This window comes from Carassius carassius, chromosome 29 (assembly GCF_963082965.1).
Source record: "Carassius carassius chromosome 29, fCarCar2.1, whole genome shotgun sequence".
NCBI lineage: Eukaryota > Metazoa > Chordata > Actinopteri > Cypriniformes > Cyprinidae > Carassius > Carassius carassius.
Window position 1 is genome coordinate 2,267,889 of NC_081783.1, and position 26,651 is coordinate 2,294,539.

Genomic DNA, 26,651 nt, shown 5'->3' on the forward strand with positions numbered 1-26,651 from the left:
GAACATGCCAACGTAAAAAACAATCACAAAAACAATAATGCCTTTTTTTTCCTCCTGATTCCTGTTTTGCATACAATGCTGTGATTTGTTGACTCTGCTCACTTGTACCTGTGTCACTGTACTGTTTCACCTCAGACTGTTTTGCACTTTTTTCTTAGTAGTTGTTAGCACTTTGATTGCTCCCAGTGTCTTAAATAATTAGAATCTGTTTACCAAAAAAGAGGCCCTCAATGATTTGTTCAGTGACCCTTGCTGTTCACGTAAAATGACTAGTTAACTGCAAGTAACTAGTCTTTCTTTTTACAGGGTTACTATGTGGAACTAGACCGACAATGGAAACCATTGGGTCTGAAAATGCATTCAGATGGTTCAGTTGCAGCACTCCAGATGTTATTGCAAAGTGAAACTTATTGGCACTTATCATCTGGAGACTGAAACAAACACCTGAATTTCCGAATAAAAAAAGAAATATATTTAATCCCTGCTTACATTCAGTAAATTCCCTCTGTCTGTTATCTGCTCTTTTGTTGATGACAGAATAAGGATTATTTTAGCGCTTACATAATACACTGGGGTTTTTTTAATAGCCAAAGTCAATGTTGTTACTGATAGTTAGAGATCAGCAAATAGATGAGTATATTCCATTTTGTTATGAAAGTAAGACTATTGAGAATCACACAATAAGGCATGGATATTGATTGATGTAAATAATGTCATAATAGCCAATCTTGCTTATATATCGATCTGTCTCTAGTCTATTAATCAGACATATTCAGTAGAGAGTAAGTGAGCGAACCACTGTGCCAGAGCAGATTTTTGGCATTCACTTGCAAAGAACGAACTTCCTTGAAGCGATCCAGACTCGTAATGATAGGATTTGTTTTTTTAAATCCCTTCATATGGTATACATTAAGTCATATATTCCAGCTGCTGCTTTCTATTATTTCTCTCATCATTCTCCCTTTCGGTCTCTTCTTCATTTCTTGGCCCTTTACTTTCCCTTTACTTGTCTGAGAATGTGAATAAGGTTTTGTTCAGTCTGCTCTGAGATTCTTATACATATGAGGTTTCACAGCGCCTTCAGAGACTATAACATTTTAACTAATTGAGGCTTTATTTTAGAAGATCTTTCCATGTGCAGAGCAAAGGCATTTAAAACCTATGCAAACAGTGTAAGCAAATAACGCCTTACTACTTTAGAGACAATTAAAAATCTGCTTGTTCAGAAAGCTGGTAAGAGCTTGTCAAAACAGCACACCTTTTATAAAAAGTGTGCAAACAGTAAAATGCATGATACAAATTAAACAATATGCATGATCATAGGCAATTGCTCCACTAACATGCAGCAATATGTTGACGTCTGGTGTAAATTGCTGTGGTAATCCGTCAAGCACAGAACAAAGGAAATGAAAGGCGGTTGGCTGACATGGAAGCAGTCTGTGCCCTCTAGTGCTAAACAATTTAAGCTGCCACAGGATCAAACATCTTATTAATTCTCTCATTTCTGAGGGTTTCTATGAGTGTATTTACTCTTTTAGAGGGATTTGTTGAATACGCTTGATGGGAGTACTTTTCACATACAACGATGTTACATTATTTAAGGCTATTTTAACTATTAGTACTTTAGAATTGGAATTGTTTATTATCAAGTATGTTTCACTCATAATGTTTTGTCCCTTATAATTGATATAACTAGTAAACTCACTGCAAGCAATGCATTTGAGAATTCGTGTTTCTCTATGGAGGCTCACCATTTCAAACAGCTCGGCCTACTCCTCTGTAATAATTACTGTAAGCTCCGTTGATTAAGTTGTTGTGAATAATTAAAGTTAATAGGGGAAAGACTGCAGAAAGAGAAGCACCTCTGGTGGGTAAGCAAACAGCATCACAGTTTATCAGTAAACTCTTAACTCATTACCCGCCCCACTCATTTGTTCATTAACGAAGATTTAACATCGTCATCTGCCCGTTCTGATTCAACTCAGAAAAAGGAAAACCCATGTTTTCCTCTCTACAGATGAACCCATTTAGGATCTGCATTCATGTGCCTGTGACATATGCTATTGGTTTTGAACGCAGATGGATATACTGTTGGATAAATAGAGGATGTGCCTGCTGCATTCAGAGGCTTTCATGCATTCTTCGATGCTACAACCTCCTTCCCAACCCCTTCCATTAAATATTCTGGTTTACTCTGAAACGCATCCAATTACAAAAGTAAAATGGGTTGCAAACGACGTTTCATAGGCCAATGGCCCTTTTCTGTGTGCATATGTCAGACATCTCTAAACAGAAACAAAGGCACATCTCCAGGGCAAACAGCAAACCCCAGCACCTCTAACGCAGCCCCCTACCTCCACGCCGATTCAACTCAGAGCCGAGCCTGAAAGCAAGATACAAGTGTTCGAAAGCCCAGAGAGATGCAGCACAGGGACAAGCTGAAAAATCTGAGCTGAGGCAGAGGAAAGCTTTTAAATCTCTGCGCCTCTGCTGACTGAGTTTTGTTAAATTAAGAAATAAATATTGAAATGTATGGTTAAAAACCAGCAGCTATTGTTTCCAGAATTTTAAAAATGCAGTGGCAATATTTTAACTTTGCAATAAAAGGGTTTAGTTCACCCAAAAATTTCAGTTTTCAAATTTCAGAATCTTTTTTTTTTGGACCACAGAGGGTTTTTTTCCTTTGTTTGTCTGTTTTCTTGTGCTCATCCATATAATAGCAGTGGATAGCAACCAGAATCAAACTTTCTTGCAGCATATGCTGTACATTCAAACTGATCTGGGGTTATATGACGGCTTCGGTAAGAAGCAAACCCAAATTGTGACGCTAACAATGGAGGACAGGAGGCAGATGCAAGTAAAGGTAGTTTATTGACAGGAGTAGTGATGGATGAATGCTGGTGAGTGACGCAGGAACCACGATGGCAGCACAGACAGGTGGGTAGGTGATTTGAGTGCGTTGGTAGCGATGGCGGTGATGGTAGATCGGTGATCGGCGGTGATAATCCGTGAATGACTGTGAATATCCAATGAAGACTGAAGCAGGACACTGAGCAAAGACAGGAACACAGGAGGAGCACGAACAGACATCGACACGAGGACCTCAAACAACGATCTGACAAACAGGAAACGAAAGACAGGGCGTTAAATAGGCGGTTGGAATGAGATGCACCTGCCGCTGATCAGGCGATCAGTGGCCACACCCACATGAACCAATCAACATGACATAACATGACTACAGCTGGAGACGGTGCATTCACGAACCGTGACAGTACCCCTCCTCCTAAGGACGCCTCCTGGCGTCCCCAGAATCTCTTACCTGTCGATTGTAATCATCGATAAGGGAGTGACCCAGGATGTCCCTAGCAGGTACCCAACTTCTCTCCTCTGGACCGTAACCCTCCCAGTCCACCAAGTACTGAAATCCGCGTCCCCTCCTTCTAGAGTCCAGAATACGATTTACCAAATAGGTGGTCTCCCCATCTACGAGACGCGGCGGGGGAGGGACCGGGGTAGGCGGATTAATGGGAGAATGAAATACGGGCTTGATTTTGGACACATGAAAGGCGGGATGAATTCTCCTGTACGTAGGAGGGAGTTTAAGGCGGACTGCCACCGGACTAATGATCTTGGTGACAGTAAACGGGCCAATAAATTTGGGAGCCAATTTATTAGATACGGACCGAAGAGGAATATTCTTGGTTGAAAGCCACACCTTTTGACCCACGACGTATACGGGAGGCCTAGACCGGTGGCGATCGGCCTTGGCCTTGGTGCGCGCCCCCACTTGGAGTAGAGTCTCACGGGCTCTGGTCCAAGTGCGGTGGCACCTCTGGACGAAGGCGTGAGCGGAGGGGACCGCAACTTCGGATTCCATACTGGGAAAAATAGGTGGCTGGTAACCTACACTACACTCAAAAGGAGATAGGCCCGTAGCTGATACTGGTAAGGTATTGTGGGCGTACTCCACCATAGACAATTGTTGGCTCCAGGAGGAAGGATTCTTGGAGACCAAACATCGCAACACCCTTTCCAAATCTTGGTTGGCTCTCTCGGTTTGACCATTGCTCTGGGGGTGAAACCCTGAGGACAGACTTACAGTCGCTCCCAGTAGTCTACAGAATTCTTGCCAAAATTTAGCCACAAATTGGGGTCCCCTGTCGGAAACCACATCTATCGGGAGGCCATGTAAACGAAAGATGTGGTCTACGACGGTCAACGCTGTCTCCTTGGCTGAGGGTAATTTGGGCAAGGGAATAAAGTGGGCCGCCTTCGAGAACCGGTCCACCACGGTTAAAACTACCGTGTTGCCCTGGGAGGGCGGGAGGGCGGTAATAAAATCTAGAGCGATGTGGGACCAGGGTCTCGAAGGAACCGGCAGCGGTTGGAGTAACCCATCAGGGGGCCGATTGGAAGTCTTACCAGTGGCACAAACCGAGCAAGCCAAAACAAAACTGTGAATGTCGCGAGCCATAAGTGGCCACCAGAATCGTTGCTTGACTAAAAATCTAGTACGGTTAACCCCTGGATGGCAAGCTACATTCGAGCAATGTCCCCACTGGATAACGTTGGACCTTAATCCCTCCGGCACAAATAAACGGTTCGGTGGACACCCGGGCGGAGGCGTTACCCCTTCTAAGGCCGTTCTGACCTTCGATTCGATCTCCCATGTGAGAGTGGAGACCACTAATGTCTCAGGAAAAATACACTCGGGAGTGGACGGGCGTTCGGAATGGTCAAAAATACGCGACAAAGAATCGGGTTTGATATTCTTGGAACCCGGGCGGTACGAGATAGTAAAGTCAAAACGTCCGAAAAAAAGTGCCCACCGAGCCTGCCTGGAGTTCAACCTCTTGGCGGTGCTAATGTACTCTAAATTCTTGTGGTCAGTCCATACTATAAAAGGAACCCCTGATCCCTCTAACCAGTGTCGCCATTCCTCCAATGCCATCTTAACTGCCAACAATTCTCGGTTACCAATATCGTAATTTCGTTCTGCCGGAGATAAACGATATGAAAAATACGCGCAAGGGTGGACCTTGTCGTCTAAGGGAGAACGTTGAGATAACACCGCTCCTACCCCCACCTCTGATGCGTCGACCTCCACCACGAACTGACGTGTAGGGTCAGGGGTAATCAGAATAGGGGCTGAAATGAAACGGCTCTTCAGTTTGGCAAACACAGCCTGAGCTGTGTCCGACCACCTGAACGCAGTCTTGGCGGAGGTCAAGGCGGTCAGAGGTGCGGCTAGTTGGCTGAAGTTGCGAATAAAACGCCGGTAGAAGTTAGCGAACCCCAGAAACCTCTGTAGGGCCTTACGGGAATCTGGGCTTTGCCATTCTACCACAGCCTTAACCTTCTCGGGATCCATGCGTATTCCCTCAGTCGACACGATATACCCCAAAAATGGAATTGACTGTGCATGAAATTCGCATTTCTCCGCCTTGACAAAAAGCCCATTCTCTAGCAACCTCTGAAGCACTCGTTGGACGTGCTGCACATGTTCCTGGAGAGAAGAAGAAAAAATCAATATGTCGTCCAGGTAGACATAAATGAACTGATCGATCATATCTCGCAGCACGTCGTTGACGAGTGCCTGGAAGACCGCTGGGGAGTTGGAGAGCCCAAAGGGCATAACCAAGTATTCAAAGTGCCCTCTGGGGGTGTTAAAAGCGGTCTTCCATTCATCCCCCTCCCTGATCCGAACCAAATGATACGCATTGCGTAAGTCCAGTTTTGTGAAAATTGACGCTCCCTGCAACCTCTCGAAGGCCGAAGACATCAACGGCAAAGGATAAGTATTCTTTACCGTGATGTTGTTCAGTCCCCGGTAATCAATACAAGGTCGCAGAGATCCGTCCTTCTTTCCCACAAAAAAGAACCCCGCCCCCGCAGGAGAAGAGGAAGGGCGGATGAATTTGGAAGCTAGAGAATCAGAAATATATTTCTCCATAGCCTCCCTCTCTGGAACAGAAAGTGAATAGAGTTTGCCCTTAGGCGGAGACTTACCTGATAGTAAATCTATGGCACAGTCGTAAGGACGATGCGGAGGAAGAGAAGCAGCCCGAGACTTACTGAACACTTCCTTCAGATGGAGGTACTCAGCGGGCACGTTAGACAAATCCACCACCTCCTCCTGCAACACAGACACAGACACAGACGGACAGGCAGACACTAGACAAGACTCATGACACCTTTTACACCAAGACAAAACGGAGTTAGAGAGCCAGTCAATGCTAGGGTTGTGGAGGAGGAGCCAAGGGTGTCCAAGGTGTCTGTGCTGACCACCGCAGCCATACCGGGAGGAGCGTAGAAGATGATGGTGATGATGATGATGATGAGGTCTTCTCGGCGGAGATCCCACCCAATAGTAGCCTCATACGTACTACCGGGCCTGGCCTTTTACCGGACAGGCGTGGGCTTGATGTCCGGCTCCCCCACAGTAAAGGCAAAGGCCCAGGGACCTCCGCCTCTCCTTCTCCTCCCGGGAAAGCCGAGCTCGCCCTACCTGCATGGGCTCGTGATCGTAGACGGGGCTGGCCACGTCCCCGCCGCTGAACCGCACGTCTGCCGGTCCCCTGGATGGGGTGTTGAGTAGCCCCCTCCTCTCCATCCGTGCCAGACGTGCGTCGACCCGAAGGGCCAGCTCAATGAGTCCATCGAACGACGGGGGAAGGTCCAGGGCGTAGATCTCCCTCTGGACGCGGTCAGCCAGCCCATGCAGGAACATGTCCCACTGCGCCTCCTCGTTCCAATGGCACTCCGCCGCCAGGGTCCGGAACTCGATGGAGTAGTCCGAGACGGATCTCTCGTGCTGGCGTAACTCCGCCAGCCTCCTGGCCGCCTCCCGTCCTGCGGCGGCCCGATCAAAGACCCGTCTCATCTCGGCGGAGAGCGCCTGGAACGAGGCGCAGCATGGGTCCTGGTTCTCCCACACCGCTGTTCCCCACAATGCCGCCCTCCCAGAGAGCAGGGTCAGAACGAAGGCCACCTTGGCCCTCTCACTGGCGAACGTTCTAGGCTGGAGGGCAAAATGCATATCACAGCGGTTAAGGAAAGCTCTACAATAGTCGGGTTCACCTGAGTACGCTTCCGGAATCGGGAGGCGTGGTTCCTGCTGGGTGGGGCCCTCCGATGGTGTTGGTGGAACAGGCGGTGTGAGTGGCGCAGTGGGAGCTCGTAATAGCTGGAACTGTTGGGTGAGCTCGGACACCTGTGTCACTAAATCCTGAACCGCGCGACCAGTGTCGTTAAGAGTCCGCTCCTGGGAGTCCATCCTCCGAACACTGGCGCTGAGGAAAGCTTCGAGGGAGGAGGGTTGATTACTCGCTGCCTCCATGTTGGTCAGATCATTCTGTGAAGCTAACAATGGAGGACAGGAGGCAGATGCAAGTAAAGGTAGTTTATTGACAGGAGTAGTGATGGATGAATGCTGGTGAGTGACGCAGGAACCACGATGGCAGCACAGACAGGTGGGTAGGTGATTTGAGTGCGTTGGTAGCGATGGCGGTGATGGTAGATCGGTGATCGGCGGTGATAATCCGTGAATGACTGTGAATATCCAATGAAGACTGAAGCAGGACACTGAGCAAAGACAGGAACACAGGAGCACGAACAGACATCGACACGAGGACCTCAAACAACGATCTGACAAACAGGAAACGAAAGACAGGGCGTTAAATAGGCGGTTGGAATGAGATGCACCTGCCGCTGATCAGGCGATCAGTGGCCACACCCACATGAACCAATCAACATGACATAACATGACTACAGCTGGAGACGGTGCATTCACGAACCGTGACACAAATTGTATGATAATCCTACATTGGCTGTTGATTTCTGTGCACAGCTGCATGTTCATAAGACTCAAGTGAACGGTTTTGAGAAATCAAGATTTGAATACGATAAGTTGTTGTTGCTACGACAGCTACGTTTATCTCAGAGAAAAAAGAACATGGATTGTATTTTTGCATTATTGACACACTGTTTTCCTAATGAATGTTGTTCAGTTGCTTTGACGCAATGTATTTTGTTTAAAGAGCTATATAAATAAAGGTGACTTGACTTGGTTAATTTTTATTCATATTGATTTCTCACAGCTTTTCCTGAGCAAGTTGGAGTGAAGTGTGGCACTAATAGACTCATCAATATGCAGTTGTGTACTTTCATTAAATAGTACGTGGATAAACATATACAGTATGCATGTGTCACGTGGCATGGAACACTTCTGCGATACTTTTGTCTTAAAAAAAAAAAAAACAGTGGGAAAATACAACAGGCTTTTTACAGTATTTTACCATTATAATTTTTTTCTATTTTCTATTACAGTGTAGCCTTTTCACCATTTCCCATTGCTGAACCTGTGGGCTAACTGTTAATATGTATCTAAACAAGTCATTTTCTCTACAGCACTTTTAACATCGATTCAACAAGTAGTTCTTTTTTTCTTGAAAATGAAAATGAAATGAAAGTCACTTTTTAATTAGCTCTTGTCTTAGAACTCTGTTCAGGTTGAAAGAACGTATCTCTTTTTGAACCCTTTATGTGGGCTTTGGGACGAGTAAAGAGGTTGTTTCAGTCCGTAACAATGCCAGATCAAACACCGGCCAGTTAAAGGAAACGACACACTGTTAATTTAGTCAAACGAGCTTCAATCTCACATGGATACGGTCTTTAGGCAGCACGGACTATTACTTCAAAGATGGTGATGAGCTCTGCTGTACCTGCAATTACATAATTCATGCAGAAGTATCTGAAGTCATTATAAATCAAGCAATCATTCTGCCCTCCAGCAGCGCTGAGCTCTGATTGGCTCACTGTAGCCATGCAGAGCCAGACACACTGTTAAACCATTTATATGACTTTAAATGTGGTTTGAAGGCAATATAAATATATATATGAGCATTTACTGAGCTTTAAGATTTCTATGAAGTCACATCGCTTAAAGGCAGGGTAGGTAAAAAAATTTATAAAAAACTTTTTTTCCAAATTTGTTTAAACTTTATTTATATATCAATACATAATTAAAATGTAAGTACTCTGAAAAAGAAAGTATAAAAATCGAGTGTCTGTAGACCTCTCACGACTGTTTTAAAGACAGCTCATTATTTCCATTCACTCCACCCCCTCCCTTCTGGGCTCCTATAGATTATTTATCGTCTCTACTACGGCTCGCTAAGTAATGTTATGTTAGCTATATTACGCAGCTACGTGTGCTAATGACACATGCTTCATGAAAAAATAAACAAAAAAATATGTATGATCAAAATACAAAAAGAAAGATTTACCTGTCCAGCAGGAATAAAGCCATCAAGGAGTCACTTTTCAGCCCCTTGAGTTCCCTCAGTTCTCGCCATCGCTGGAAAGCCACGCCGATATTAACTTGCGTTTTATTTCTTTGTTTATCCAAAGACTTTTTGTTCATTGCCTTTTCTTGTACTGTTACTGTCTTCCTTTTTTTGCCTGGTTTGCCTTCACTAACTGCATAGGCTGGTACTGTGAATTTTGCTTGCTGTTTCTCTGCCATTGTTTTGGTATTCCTAGGATCCGTGCCTGTTGAATTCCTCAAATCAAACGTGCACGCGCAAGTGGGCAGGTCATGTGTGGCAAAAGGGTGGTTGCCATGGTTGCGAGAGAGTGACAGTCGCCTAAGCAAATCCTATGTTTCGTCCCGAAATGGAAATAATGAGCTGTGTTTAATACAGATTAAACGGTCTAGAGTCACTCGATTTTTATACTCTTTTTATCAGAGTACTTACATTTTAATTATGCATTGATATATATAGAAAGTTTAAACAAATTTGGAAGAAAGTTGTTTATACATTTACTACCTACCCTGCCTTTAAATGGCTTTTGCTGGTCGTCTGCGTTCTTCCAGTGTGAGCGATGCACAATGGGAATCGGTGACCTCAAGAGTGAGCGCGAGACAATGACGAGCCTGTGTTTGAGCTGCTGATATGAAATTCAGAGCAGCTTATCGTGATGGCTGACCCTTGTGTTTGAGCATTAGCTGAAGTGCTGCTGCTTTCATGTCATTCTCTCAGTGTCAGACTGGGGTTTGCTCAGGCACATCGCAGTCTCTCGGGATCCCTGCGGTTCAGAGCTGCACGGCATCAGGGTGTGCATGAGTTCATCAAGTTTCTTCACTAGTTGTATGAATTCATGTGTAAAGCCAAGTAGTGATGATGTTAAGCACGCTAAAATAACAGCATCAGCAAAATTCGGGTTTAAAAAACAGTGTGGAATAAATGTAATGATAACTTAATCTTCCAGTAATTCAGTATAAACCATTAGCAAACTTTAGGCCTTTTTGAAATGATCTCATCTATAGTCATTTGAGCTTATTTAGTGCAGTGCTTCATTTTGGAAGGCAGAGTAAGGTTTTGGCCAATAACAGCACTACTCTTTATCTTGTGATTTATATACATGCATACACACACACACACACACACACACACATCTATATATATATCAGCTAGCTAACACCAGCTTTAAATTTGGCTTTTCTAATCAGATTTTTTATAATAAACTAATCCCCTGTGACTTTCAAAATAATTATTTATTTCAGATAATGGTCTTATAGTCTTATGTTACTCTTATAATTTCTTACTTGTTATTAGCCTGCTTGCACCAAGATTTTGAACTGTAGTTTAATTGCATGTCTTTCACTGCCTAATAATTCCATTCAGTATTATTTATTCTTCCATCTTGGTTTCTTGACTTAATTTTCTAGTAGTCTGAAGTTGCTCTCTGTTTCTCTGTTCGGCTGCTAATTATTTAATCTGCGTCTGTCAAACATACATTTATATTGGCCAATGTATATATTATATTGAGTCACTGTAGTCTCTTTCTGGAGTGTCTGAACACAGTGGTGTGAAAGTGCTCAATCACTGACAGACATACAGTAGAGCGCTTTCAACTTCAGTGAATCCCTGATCAAGCGTGATGCAGCCGTATAGAACTGAAATGGCTTTTGCTACCTCCAGACCAAAAGAAAACCGCTTTTGTTTTGTCGAGGTCACATGTCAATGCAAGTCTTTTTAAGGCTTCCGTATCTCATGGCTTGCTTTTCCAGGCATGAATAATAGATTTTCTGCAGTCGTGACTGTAGATGCTGCATCACAGGGGTCTGCACGCCTGAGCTAGCTCTCGTGAGCGAGGTGAAGTGTCTGGTAATGATGGCTGCTCTCTATGAAGCCGCTCAGGTCTTAGAGCTCAGAGGTGCAATGCTGTCTGACTCCGTTTCCATCTCAAATGGCTCACAACAACCCTTCAAGAGCCCAAAGCCCTGATGCATAGTCCTCAATCGTACATTTGGGGGATGAATGTGGAGCGGCGAGGGAAATGTTCCCGCCATTGAGCTGGAACCCAAAACTAATTATTCCCTTAATCCAGCCAGAAGAGAGACGTAGAAATAAATAATTTGTGTAAACACACAGATGTGGGATCACAGCGCACGTCACATTGTTTGAAAGAGCTTGTTGCTGTCATGTTCGCGAGCGTCTGGCTGGAACGGGTCCGGGGCGTTTGACCCGCACCAGGAGTTAATTTGAATCCACCTCCACAGTAATGCCGGCCACATTATAACAAGCCTCTGCGATCTGCGCCCAAACCAGCTTCCGCAGGAGCCAGAGAAATCCAGCCAAGATTCAACAATATCTGTTTCAACTTAACAGACTTGTTTTTGCCAGTGTAAAATGATACTCTGATGGGAAGAAAAACATTATTCCTGCCCTTAAACTCGAGGCCCGAACGGGAATTCTATTATAACTCATTTACTAAGGTAAGACAGCTGGTGAGTCAGCCCTTAGTATATGTTTTTGACGCTGAGGCTGTGCTGTTTTATGAATACAGTCACAGCTGAAGGGCATAGTTGACTTTGACATGCAGCAGAGTGCCTGCAACCCTTTTATCTTTGACTTTATTAACAGAATAGTACAGCCTTGAGTGCCTTTTAGATGTGATAAAACGGTTACTGCATAATAATAAAACATTTTTTTTACTTTGTACTACTTTATTATTAATTCATTAGGTGCTATCTCTTTGTTAGAAGATTTGGTCCAGGACATGTTAGCATACCTAGAATTAGAGATCGACCGATATGGGTTTTTCTATAGCCGATGCCGATGCCAATGTGTAGAGGTCAGGGTCAGCCGATGGCCGATATGTGCTGCCGATTTTTAGGGCCGATATCTTGAAGTTTTCCCCTTCATTTGCATGCAAAAATGTCACACTAATAATAGGTGGATGCACAACATTTCTAAACTTATCATCATTTATTGAGCACTGACTTGAACCATCTCTCGAATCTTAATTTTGTGCACTGCACGGTATTAAAATAAAAAATGGATCCAAAGTTAACCAAACAAAATCAATAAACTGACCAAGTATTAAATATATAAAACAGGTAATATATATATATATATATAAATAAAAGTCAATCATTTACATAAAAGTTTTAGAGCATTTATCAAGTAGAATTTTTCAAGTTTGTTGGAACATAAATGTAAACTTAAATATACATTTAAATAAATAAAATTTTAAAAATAAAAATCTGAAAAATATAAAAAAAAAATATATATAAAAAATAAATAACAGTAGTGCTGCAAACACACTAGCAACCAGCAACATTTGTGTTTGGTATAAATGACACAGAACATCTAAAGTGCATTCTAATTTCAAACTTACATCGCAGTCTGTTCATTATTAAAATAAAGTACAGTCAACCAAACATTTAAAAGGTTACACTGGTCAGTTTAAATAGACCGTAGTATACCGGTCCACTCTGCTGTTATGCCAAGGACGTTTTTGCTCATGTGAAGAGGATGATCTTTATCATCTAGTTTACATTAAATAAATAAAAAATATTATAGTTTAACATTCAGATACATTATGAATATGGAAACATTTGGATATGTGCAGAACGAGACGTGAGCAATAACCTCCAAATACATCTAGTCAAACCCGCGCTCGCTCGTCCTCTTATGGATCGGATCATTTTTTCGGATCAGCAAAAAAAAAAAAAAAGGCCAAGACAAATAAACATACGTTTTGTCTTTTTTTATTAACATTAAATTATTAAATTATATGAAATCAACTTAAAGTGCACATAATATCTTCTTTTTAACATAATAGCCTGACTTCTCATCTCCCAGTGTGCTGTGATGGTGAGTAGTTATCATCACAGAGCTCTCCGTCCTCCTGGACGTCCACCGGTCTGTCATGAGCGCAACAGAGGATGCTCGGGATAGTTCATCCACAACTGTTTTCTTCTCCTGTTCATAAAGATCTGGCACAATATTCTCACTCTAACCTCTTTCCTCATCATTATATCTGACAGGGAATACAAAATGTGCGGGGCGTTCAAGCTCCTCCGTTCCTCCGCTCGCCATGACCACTGAGTGTGGACTAAACATGGGCAACTTTTTTTTTTCATAAATCAATCCGCGGGTCACGTGTGTGCTGAACCGAAGATATTGATCAATGATGATCCGTTGCACCATTACTATAGTGTGTCATTTGAAAACATTGCAGTTGCGTTTTAAAATACAACACGAGGCGCATTCAGCAGTCTTCCTTGATGGGAAACAGTCAACAAAGTAACATGATCTCCAACGTATGGCGCGCTCTCTTCATTTTATCAGATGATCATAATCACATCTATTCATTTTACAGTCCTGCTACTAGCATTTTATTCAGACTAAAACCCCTTTAATTTGGGTGAGAAAGCTTTTTTTCCAAGTGGCTTTTGCACATAATAATAATACCACTGCAGACGCAGATTTTGCAGCACTAAGGTAATTAATTGATCATTAATTTAAACGACGATCGATCATGGAAATTATCGAATATTGACATCCCTAAATACAAATGAGTTGGATGGAAAACTGGTTATTGTCTGCATCAAACCGTGCCTCCGAACAAATGTGATTCACCGTTCTGGGCAGCTCCAGGACAGCTGTCTCTCCGAGCGCGGTGCTGTCTGTGAGCGGGGCGGAGTAACGTCAGAGACAGTTTACTTTGGTAACGTCACGCTGCAGTGTTTTTTGTTAGAGCTGCCAACTTCTCCACCCCATTTACAGAGTGAAATTCTCTGACTACCTTTATCTCCCAGGACTGTTGTTGAATCTTCCAAAAGTTTTGGCTTGGGGTGCTTCACATGCAGTGGCAGCAGCACTTTCCACCGCACCAATAACACGGGGCTGCCCGCCGACGTGCCTGACTTTAAATCGGCGCTACTAAACACAGATATCGGCCGATGATTTTCAGCATCATTCATCATTCATAAATATCAGTGAATTTATAGTACAGAGTGTTAAACATGGAGGAAGTACTGTACTTTGTGTATTTTAACTCAACTGGACTTGATGTTGATTTGCGACCATAAACGCAGCACACTGTACTGTACTACAAATCACTTAAATCAGATGAAAACCTCATTCACGATCAATAAGAAAATCGAAAGTGTTGAAAGTGTAATTAATCAAGTGATCGTACTTCCTCCTACATTCATTAAGACATGGGCAATCCAGAGATGTATGAATGAATGTTGCATTCAATAAGGCTCTCGAGACGCTTATCGTTTGATAGCCATCATATGGTCTCAGAAGGAGGGCTCTCAGCATGTTTGATGTGCAAAGCTGCAACACCTGATATCTAGTGTTTCAGAGAGATCTCAATGACCTGAACCCTGTAGAAGTGATCTGTGGGATCAGATGGAGGTGTTTTCTGCTTGGCATTTGAATCTTGAGTTCAAAACAGCAGTCTTTTGTTGTTAGCTGGCTTAACTTGTCTTTTCAAGGTGATCCAAAAGGCTGATTGAAATCGTGATGGTTTGACATAATGAGGTTTGCAATCATGGCGCGTCCCTGAAGACTTCATTCTAATGCTTGCCTGCCGTCTCCAGCTTGAAAGATCTCCCCAGAGAGGGTTATGGAGTGAGAAATTAATCTACACGTGCCTTTTGAATGAGAAGGATGCAAAGTTGTATTTTAGAACATATTTATTTGATTGTTTTTGGTAAACGCAATGCTTGGTTGGCAGTTTGGCAAATGCTTTGTGCTAAAATATGCACATAAATATGCAGTGTAGAATGAATCAAAATATGGTAGAATGAAACACTTTGCATCTTTGTTTTATTCGCACCAACATTATTTGTTTTTAACATTTTGGAATAATTTATTTATATAGTATACTTTTATTTAGTCTCACTGGTAAAGACTTTTTTTTTTTTAAACCAAATTTAAAAACTAAAACAAATACTCTTATTGAAACCTCAATAAGATAAAAGGTAAAGACTAAAAGGTTAGTTCACATAAAAATGCACAATTCTGTCATCATTTACTTGCATCATGTCGTTTCAAAATGGGGCTGGGCGATATATCGAATATTGGCGATAATATCGGAATAATTTTGACGACAATGTACAATTTGAATATATCGGGAATATCGAATATTTCAAATTCAAGCATACTTTCCCAAAAGAACGCGCCGAATGTCCAAAAAAGGAACCTGTAACTGCTGACTGCTCTACGCCCCTCTACTACGAGAGCTGTAATGATAGCGGTTGCCAGATCACAAGAGTTTAAATCTCCGAATCAGAGCTCCACTGTTACAAGGATACATTTTCTGCCCGGTGTTTGCTTATTTTAAGCAATCTGGCAACCATGCGCACGTGCTCACTCCTGATTGCGGAAGAGCCGCTGACGATAATCTGAAAACACTAACAAGCTGGAATTGAGCGATCTAATGAAAGCATCGTTCAGCCGGTCTGTGTTCTGTCGGGAGATCTCAACTGTATTGTTTGCGTTTGTGATCGCAAAATAAATGCACTTACTCGACCGCTGATGTTTGAATAGAGAAACACAGGCTATGGCCATTTGGAATTACTATTGGGGAATTTCACTGATATGTTTACCAGTTTCCATAATATAGACAGAGAGAATGCAAAAGTCTTTGGTATTCATTTATATATATTTATATATAAGAAATAGCTATGTGCTTCAGCAACGAGCTCCCCATCTAAGAGGGTTTTTAGTGTCAGTAGGAACATAGTTTCATGCCACAGAGCTTCTCTTAAAACCACAGACAGTTGACAGACTTGTGTTCTTAGCTTAAAAACTTGTTAAAAAAATTAAAATAAAATACTTATCCCAGTTGCATAGTTTAAATTGTGAATTGCATGCACTAAAAAGTTGACAAAATGCACTTTCTGTAACTGTTACTTAATTTGCACTGCTTCAGTTACATATAGGCCTACATGGATTCATTTAATAAAAAGCAGTAAGTGCTCTCTTGGTCTAGATTTTTAACTGCTTAAATTAGCTGTTTAATCTAAATGTTTTTTTTATTTTTTTTAATGGGCAAAAGAAAATAATGTTTTATTTTTTATTATTTAAATGCAAATGCAAACATTTCGAGATATATATCGAATATCATAAAAAATTTGACAATATCGAGATATCATTTTTTTTTTTATATCGCCCAGCCCTATTTCAAAACATATCCCAGATTACTTTGTGAAACACAAAATATATTTTAAAGAATTTTGAACTGTATTTGCACATGCAATGGCTTTCATTGTGTTCATTTTTTTTTTTCTTCCAGAACCAGATTGAGGGCGAGTAAATAATTTTCATGTACAGGTGAACTAAGGAAACCAAAATTATCTGGGTTAGTAATAATAGATATGATTGTTTATGTATGTGTGTGCGAATCTCTTCATGACCCTCAACTTCCTGTGAAAGTTGTCCCTGTTGCTGAAGAGCAAGTAATTGTCCGTCTAGCTGTTAAGACCTTGTAGATCGAAAAATAAATGTCTCTGAGTTTGTCTTGGCCTTCTGAGGGAGATTTGGGCAGTGAGCCATGGACAGCTTTATTGAGAAAGTTTTGTGACCACCCAGTGGCAGAGGTGTGTGTGTGTGTGTGTGTGTGTGTGTGTGTGTGTGTGTGTGTGTGTGTGTGTGTGTGTGTGTGTGTGTGTGTGTTTTTGTGTGTGTGTGTGTTTTTGTGTGTGTGTGTGTGATAGAAAGGAACCTGTAGATGAAGAAAAACAGGCCTGTGTGGGACCCTTTCCTCATCCATCCCCAGTGACTTTCAACCAGCCTTATTTTTTCTAAATGCTCTTTCTCCCTGGAGTTTTAGAAAGGTGACTTCGAGTGTCCCGAAGGACGATTAAACTAGGGCTGCAACTAACGATTATTTTGATAATCGATTAATCTGTCGATTATTTTTACGATTAATCGATTAATCGGTTTATGTGCTTATATTTTAGTTTTTTCCATTTTTTCCCCAAGTAAATTATTAAATTATAAATGGTCTTTATCCTTCAGCATAGATTTTTAAGAGATTTTAACCATTTTGCATTGTCATATCCTCATTAAAAATATACCTGGAGTTGTTTTATTGTGTTAGTAATCCTTTGTCGAACTCTTCTGCAATCAAAACACTGACCCATACTCTAGCAAATTTCACAAGGAGATATCAAATAATGTTTTCACCATGGCAGTCCTTAGAGCTCCTAAAGTAGTTTAACATCCTGAACAAAGCTTATTAAGGAATCTTTCAGAACATATTTTCCCGAAGAATAAGGATAAAACAGAATAAAATTGCAGTGCATTGTATTTTATTATTTACTGGAAAACAGCTTTATAGCTTTTGCTGTGAAATTGTAAACAATCCTTCGAAAAAAGTGCCAATGGCATGAAACCTGAATGGAACTCACAATTTAAAGTAAAATCCATCAGAAGGTTGTCCAGAAAAAAAAATTGGGGACACACACTTTTTGCTGTGTGAAAAAGAGCAGTGAATACTTAGAAAAAAAGTGCATTTCAAATATCTTTAAACATTTATCTCTCTCATTCAGTCATAATTAGGCTGCACGACTGAATTATGAACTGGTAAACGACAAACTGATCACAGAACATGTTTGTAAAGCTTTAAATGTTAACTGTTAAAAAGCAATGTTATCAGCTTTTACGACTAAACATTTGCAAACAACATTGTACTGGAGAATCTGCACAAATGAAAGTCTTAGGGGCCGTTCACATATCGCGCCTAAAAACGCGTGGAAAACGCTAGGCGCACCGCTTTCTCCTTCTTTCCAAAGCGCTCGGGCAGAAGCGCGCCTGAGGGGTCTGCCTTTGCTAAGCAACCATGACGTGCTCTCTCCTTGAAGAAGCGGAAATTTCAGCAAAGGATAAATGGATTTGCAGCTCAAAAAATCGCTTGCAGTAGCTCTGCTACTAAATTTATTTCAAAATGGAAATCCATATACAACTATGATCAGCTGTTCCTTTCATCTTGACTGAGCTTTTAAAGTTGTTACGGGAAAGGATGAAGCTGATTGGATAGTTCTTGTCACATGACCCGCGGTGCGCTTGCAGCATTCTGAAAAGTTGAAATGTTTTAACTCGATGCGGTGCGGTGTTGGAAATAACGAACTTGAGCGCGCAAAAGACGCGATATGTGAACGTCCCCTTAAACAGTTCAGTAGTGAAGAGTTTACAGGTTACTCTTCTTTTTTGAAGGCTCAAAGTAAAGTACTCCCAGTCTCCCACATCCCGCTAAATGCTGCAGAGACGCTGTTGGGGAAGCACGTGACATAAAACGAGGCCAGCTATTGGCTATTCGCTACTTCTCCTGCTGTACTGGCTGAGTAAAACCTCCGGTGGCTCATTACTGCCACACTTTGGTCACCACAGATTTGAAATATGCACAAAATGAGCCGCTTACGGCAAATAAAAGTTATTTAGCAACGAATCGATGACTAAATTAGTTGACAACTATTTTAATAATCGATTTTAATCGATTAAATCGATTCGTTGTTTCAGCTCTAGATTAAACCTAACGAGATGAAACTGTCCGCTGGGAAGTCAATTCCTCCCAAAGTGGGTTTGTTAGGTCAGCACAATCTACTACAGTAAGTACATACTGTTTGCCTCTCTGGAAATGGACCGTAAAAAAATTACTGTAATACTAACATTTAAAGTCAGTATTTTCAGGAATTCTAATTCATAATATTAACAAAAACTTAAACTTATGTGCAACATCAGTATTTTCATATCATTGCATATAATCTTTAGATTTTAAATTAGGTTTTGATTATTGAAATTAGTTTTAGTTACAGTTTTAGTGATTTTGTATATATATATATATATATATATATATATATATATATATATAGTGTCCGTATCAAGAATTGTCGTCAACCAGTCCTCAACCATTCGTATTATATATGGTTAAATAAAAGATTCCTTGGTTGCATGCTATTTCGTATATGTATATGCATATATAAACTTTGTATGTAAGCATGAGTTTGTTGTAGGGGTTTTACTCTTGAGTCATCAGTTTTGTTTGCCTCTCCGTCCTGGCAAGACAAGTGGCCTCTTCAGGCTTGGCTTCAAACATCCTGTGCTGTTATTGAATAATCTTTGAAGCAATATTCAAAATGCAGTTTTTGCTTGCCAATGAAACAGCTTTTTAATGAGTTCCAGCTCCTGACCAAACACATTTCATATCCTCCGCTTATATACTTTTCATCAGAAAGTGAAGTATGGGCTTCAGTTTCACTCTTATGCAGTGCTGCATTATCCTTAGTAATCTTAAACACTTTGACTGCGTGATGCCTTGATGGCAGTGTGTTTATTCTGGATAAGGCTTTTGTAATGTTCCTCTAGCCTGCTGATCAGACTGTGCAAAGGACTGGAAATGGAGCGAAGCGAACCTTTGTTTGATTTTTGCCTTGTTTTTCTGAAAGCCTCACAGTGTTCTCTCACTCTGTCCCTACTCCACCATAAACAACACATGCATGTTAACAGGCCAGAATACAATTCCGCATCAGCATTATTTCACAATGTATTAAAACGCTTTGAAGGACTGTTAGCCATCAGAATAAAAGAGAGATTCAAATGTGAAAACTCACTTTTTATTATTATTATTATTAATACTTATTCAGCACAGATAGATCTTATTTGTTCCAGAAGTGACAGTAAAGACACTTACAATGTTACAAAAGATTTTTATTTCAAGCAAATGCTTTTGAACTTCATTATTCATCAAAACGTCCTTCAAAAAAAATCTAGCACTGTTTGCAGTAACAGCAGCACAGGTTTAGCTTAATTTAATAAGAAAGTTTATGGAGAATCAACATTTTATTATACAATTTATTATAACATTTAAAATGATCACAATTATATTATTTAAAATTATTATTAAAATTGCAATAATATTTGACCATATTATTGTTTTTATTGTATATTTTTATTTTTGATCAAATAAATGCACCCTTGGTGAACATAAAAGATTTTCAGAAACATTTTAGATTAGCAAAAACTATTCACTATACAGTAAACTAGTTGTTTATTATAATGCATATTACTAGCATGTTGGCTGTTTATTAATTCTTACAAAGCTTATGTGTTCCTGTGGCTCAGTGGTAGAGCATTGCGTTAGAAGCGTAAAAGGTTGTGGGTTCAATTCCCAGGGAACACATGTTAGGTAAAAAAAATAAATAAATAACTACCACAACAACTACTTTACTTCCAATCAATAATCTGTAAAGAAGTTTATTTAAGGGAAAACTCTTCAAAAAGTGTTAAGGACACTTCTTTCAAAAACATAAAAAAGACCCGTAACTTCTGAAAAGGTATTTAGTTTCGGAGCAAAGTTTCTTTAATCAAAGAGTGGGAAGTGATTGAGGAGCGGAAAATGGAAAGTCCGGCGAGGATTTGGAGCGGCGTGATTTCAGAGGGAGGGAAATTGCCTGTCGCTCCAGTCCGCTCACACCACTGCCACTGATGCAGATGATTAAACCTCCGCCATCTGTTCGGATGACAGAGAGGAAGACATCAGAGAGATGTCCTCTGAGAACCTGCAGAAGATCAACCAGGCACACTTCCTTCAGCTTCATCTGTTCAATCCAGAACCAGGATGGTATTGGAGAAACCTGACTTTGAATTTACTCTTGTGTTGTGTTAGAATGATTACGAGCTTCCAAATGTTAAAATAATAAAATAACATGTAGTAGTAGTTCTGTACGTCGTTCTGGTTCCTCCTTCATCCTCTGTACTTCAATAACTGTCTGGTTTGGTTCAGACATCAGAAGACTACAGAGAACAGTTCAGACTGTAATAAAAATAAATTCGGCAATAAAGCTCTTTCTGATTCTGATATTTCTGTTTGAAATGTCATTTTATTGTAGCCAGTGTTACCTGGTTCACTTTCTTTATTTGTCAGTGTTTTGCAAAGAAGTGTAGAGGTGAATAAATAGAAGTTAATTATCAACAACAAAGCCGCACATGGATCCGTGTTGGCACTATGAGTGTTGCCATAGAGATGAATCATTTCAGAGTGTGAGTACGTGTAAAGCTGAGAGCAGAATCAGAGTTGTTAACGTATAATCATGCTAATTCAAGTTTTTGACCAAAACCACCTTTGATATCCCTCTGGAGAACCTGAAAACCAATTAGCATGCTGTTTTTCATTAACTCAAACTAAAATAATTCCCTGACCAACCACGAAACACAATGGCATTTTCTCAATAGGAATGATCTCTGTGTGACGGCTGCCCACTCCGCGCGGGAAGCATATGTTCTCACACCTCAGATATGGGAACTTTCTGAGCTCGGTTTCTCTGTTTCTAGCGTTCATTCTTTCGGTGGGCGATACTGAAGTTTATCAGAGCTCTGGCAGCAGTTAAAACGGCAGTCTGTTTTCTCTGAAGTGATGGTGTGCTAAAGCACATTAGCACCTCTGCTGTGTTAATAGTACATAAATGAGTTCTCTAAGAAGCTCCCAGTTTATCATAATAAAATGTTTTATGGGTTAAGCTGATGAAGACTTCACGTCTCATTCCTCTCTCAACTCAAACACTTCATAAAGTTCCAGTCCTCAGCTCAGACTTTTTAAAGCCCATGTATAACACATTTAAATACAAACTACAATGTGCTTGCACAATGAATCAAACTACTTGTTCTAAACTATTCTTGTTTCATTGCTTTCAAAAGTTTGAGGTCGACAGTAAATTAATACATTTATTCAGCCAGGACACATTAATCAAAACTGACAGTTAAGCCTTACATTGTTACAAAAGATTTCAAACGAATGATGCTCTGTTTGAACATTCTACTCATCAAAGAATCCTTCCACATAATTAAAAAAAAAAGTTTCCACATAATTATTCAGCAGGTCAACTGTTTTCAACACTGATAATAATCAGAAATGTTTCTTGAGCAGAATATTAAAATGATTTCTGAAAGATCATGTGACACTGAAGATTGGAGTGATGATGCTGAAAATTCAGCTTTGATCACAGGAATAAATTACATTTTAAGTTATTCAAATAGAGAACAGTAACTATTTCCAATTGTATTAATAGTTCAGAATACTACTGTTTTTACTGTAATTTTTAGTAAATAAATGCAGCATTAGTGAGCATAAAAACATCAGACAATTTCACTGTTCCCAGTTTGTTGTACAGTGGTGTATATCAACAGCTCCAACTTCAGATTTTGGTCATAAATGTGAGCTAAATGGGTTTATTGAGTAACATATTTGTCACTGAGAGTTCAGGTTACACAAATAGGCACAATTTCCAGACAGGAATTATAATTTCACTCAGGTTTGAATATTTAAACACATTCTGTCTTTTAGAAGAGCCGAACACTTCTAGAGATAAACTTGGATGGTGTTTTTCTCTCTTTCAGAGGGGCTCAGAAATATCGGCATGGACACCAACTCTTTAGCGATGCCCATGTCGGACCCTAATGCTTGGGCGACTGCCATGAACAACCTCGGGATGGCTCCCATGAGCATGACTGGACAACCCATCATGTCAGGTAACTCACTATACTGTACAACGGCATTTCAGGCTTTTCATTCATTCATTCATTCATTCATTCATTCATTCATCCATTCATCAATTCATTTTTTAAATTTTAATCACATAATGCACTACAACAACAAAAAACTTAGTGATCTTCAGTGCAAATATAGCTTTTGGATATATTTCAAAGATGCATGCTTCAAAAACAAATCCAGCAGCCAGTTCTTCCTCTGAAGTGTAGCCTAGTGCTTCTGTCTACTGGAATGTTGGATATCGTGAAAACACTTGCTAGTAACATACTGTTTTCCTGGCAGACTTCCGCTCTTTTGCTGGGATGTATCTGTGGAAAAGTTTTAGATGGAAGGAAATTTGAAATATTTTCACAGTCATTTTCTGATGATATCAGTGTTATTTTAGACTAATATAATATTTATTGATGATTTGAATTGCCTTTTATTTTTAAATGTTCAGATGTCATTTTAATTTCAGAAATTTTATCAAGTGCTTTTGCCATTATTATTAATATTATTAGCTTTAATTAATATTTCTACTTAGCTTTATTTATTTTTTTACACACATTTCATTTTGTTGCCAGCCCAACATTTCTAATTTTAATTTCAAGGGCAATTTGTTTTTTTTATCTTGTATTTATATTTTATCTAATTTTTTAATGTCAGTTAACAAAAATGTTTTTAATAGTTTTAGTTTTTATTAACACTCTCATGGAAATTGCAGTGTCATTATTTGAATCAACTATCACCGATTTCAGCTGTAATCATCATTTAAAAATAGAATGATGTTCCGGTTCTGTCTAAATGACCTGTTTTGGGATCAAATAAGCTGCAGTATGGACCACACTGCAAAAGATGTCTGTATGTTTGCTGGACTGAGGCTGATGCATCCTGTGGGCCAGAAGCAGAGCGCTCGACTGAGTCAGCAAGAGTGTGAAAGTACCAGTGTGAAAACTTCAAACACATTCCCACAGTGCCGTCAGAGTGGCCAATTAGTCTCAGGGCTTTTTCATCTCATTGGTTAGTCAGCAGCACAATGCGAAAGAGCGGCTGTGTGACGCTTGGAGCCGAGGCTGTGTAATGCCAGCTGGATGGAGCTGCAGAACATCTCTGCTGGTGCGCATGAGTCACTTAAACCTACACATCCACAGCGCACATTTCAGAGCTCATTTCTCTTTCGCACCGCATCGTTTATTAGCACGCACCAAAGGTGAGCGATCCAAAAATGCCATTGAACCGTTGATTTAATTCCAGGAAGATTAGAATGAAATGCATCTGCAAGACGGATGGATTTTCATCACGCTGAAAAGAAAACACTGGAGGGTCATCCAAAAGGCAGCAAACATCTCATTTTTGTCCTTTCTACAGTTTCATTCAAAATGATGGGCTGCTTTCATCAGTATAAATGCAGCTTGTACGGCCATGTGTCTTTTTTTCCCTCGGTTTTTAGAATCATATCTCTTTGGAGTTTCACAAATCACCTCCTTCGTCTTATTTAAAGTCCCATTTGTAGATATATGTGTGCGCGGGTGTAGCCCGCTATAGGTCCATGTTTCAAATGAAGTGGGCCGTGGGGATGCTCTAGCCACCTATGCTATTTTTCTATCAAATTTAATTTGCGCTGTTTATGCGACCACCACGCAAACGTCTCAAGTTCACCGCCCGAGAGCAAATTCTGGAGTCTGTCTAGTGGTTTATAGACTGGCATTGGGAGGAGAGAAATGCTGATGGCAGTTTTATGAGAGAAAGACTATGCAGCTTTAATCTGCGAGCCATGCAATGAGCTGGAATGAAACGGCTCTTAGTGCTGTTAATGTGTCCTGGCTCCCGGGAGCTCGCTCCCCCAGTACTGTGGCTCTTTTATTCTAATCAGTCCCGCCGCAGGGAATTCTGGGAGCCTTTTTGCCTCCTCTTGCTTCCTGTCTGGCAGAGACTGGAAGAATACAGATGAAGGCCTTGAATCAGGGCATCACAGCGGGTCACTCCTGCGTATAGATATTTCTCCACTTTCCTCGTCCCTTTTTCTTTCCTTGATTGTCATTGATTCCTTAGGCTCCTTAGTGGGAAATAATTTTGGTCTGAGCTTTCTGCTGACCCGTCCTTTCCACCGTGCTGTGGGGAGAACTGGGTCTGCTTCATGTTGTTATGACCCTCTCTGTTCAGTCGGCATTGGCTCAGGCTGTATTTTGATTGGAGGTGGAGGGAAGAGCAGTACTGTCTGCCTCGAGTCGGACATCATTAATCAAACAGAGGGAGCAGCTGTTGCCTCCAACATCCTAACAGTCTCCCAAACTAAACTCGCCACAAACTCCATTCCATTCCTGTACTCTGCTGCCTCAGCAAGTTGTGTGGAGTCATACGGTTATGAATATGACACTGAGTAGTCCATTCAGCCAACCAGCTAATCAGTCCTGCCTCCATTACACACAGATGATGCTATAATCAACAAAGAGGAAGTGTGTCTCTTTTAAAATTCAGTGCACAAACTTATAAGCATCTGCAAGGATTGTTTAACCCTCTGGAGTCTAAGGGTATTTTTGGGGCCTGGAGAAGTTTTGTCATGCCCTGACATTTGTGCTTTTTTCAGTTTCTTATAAATATCTAAATGGGTAAAGTCTAATCTCACTGTAATCAGCACAAACTGGGCTGTAATAATATGTGAAATGCATGTATGTACATGATTGTGTTTTTGAGAAAAAAAATATTATGCGTGGTTAGTGAAAAACTAAAAATGTTAAAACACTAGAATAAGGCAAAAAATCACATAAAGAACAATGGTTCCCGGGATTTTTGAGAACTGGAGCTTGTAGCCTAGAATTTTTCTTTCTAAATGATGTGAAAATCATCTTGTTTACTCACTCACAGAAAACAATATATTGATTTAAATTTTCTAAGACACTTTTTGTTGGTAAAAGTCATATGCGAGTAGGCGTCAACTACCATGAATATCATTGTGATTTACACCTGAGAAGACAAAAGACCCGCATAATGAGCTGCATAATGAGCCATTCAGTCATCTGTGCCACTGAGAGGAAGGAGTTACAAGAAAGAATGTGAGAACAAAATAAATCTATATACTTTTATGTTTGTGGTTTATTTAGAATATATTGAATTATTCCACAACATACTTTAATATCCACTTGGGGGAGCAGTTAAACAGTTTATTAGAAACAATCAAAGCTGACTTTCAAACAAATTGTTTGGCATCCTTACACCAGTCACACAATCCTTCAGAAATCCTTTTAACAATCTTATTTTCTACAAAAAAACATTTATTGTTATTATTATTACCATTATTATTAATGTTAAAAAGAGCTGAGAATATTTTTCTGGGTTTTTAGGGGGAATAAATTGAAAGAAAGGCATTGTTTTTACATTTGTTACAGTTATCTATTTGTTACATTTATTTTATTTACATCAAGCTTTTGAATGGTATAGTATTGTATATTGTTATTGAAACTTCATAATGTTTCACTTGATTATATATTTAGTCAGGAATTATAGTTTGGAAAAAGTCTAACTAGTAAAATGTTTACACTTTATGTGAAAACTAGTACAAGTATATAAATAAATAAAAAGAGACTTACTCATGTTTATGATCTCTGCTGAATAAAGTGCTTCATTCTTTTTTTTTCTGAGGAAATCCATTTCTAAAATCCTCAACCACATCACATCTTCTTGGGATGATTTATGTCTTATTCCTCTCATCGCGAAGCAAACAGTAAAATAAAAAAACTTGAACAGTCTGGCTGCTTTTTCTTCTGTTATGGGCGTATTCAAGCCGCACGCTTCAGTTTGAATCTGAATAGCGCGTTCAG

At 40.3% G+C, this 26,651-nt stretch overlaps 1 protein-coding gene across 5 annotated transcripts in view; it reads left to right on the forward strand.

Annotated features, from left to right (window-relative positions):
• The window catches only part of enox2 (ecto-NOX disulfide-thiol exchanger 2), a 234,891-nt gene that overhangs the window by 136,442 nt on the left and 71,798 nt on the right, over positions 1–26,651 (forward strand). For all 5 annotated transcript variants that reach the window (XM_059515413.1, XM_059515415.1, XM_059515416.1 and 2 more), the window contains one exon: positions 22,704–22,835. In XM_059515413.1, coding sequence (XP_059371396.1) covers positions 22,704–22,835 — 132 coding nt within the window. The remainder of the gene's footprint in view (positions 1–22,703; positions 22,836–26,651) is intronic.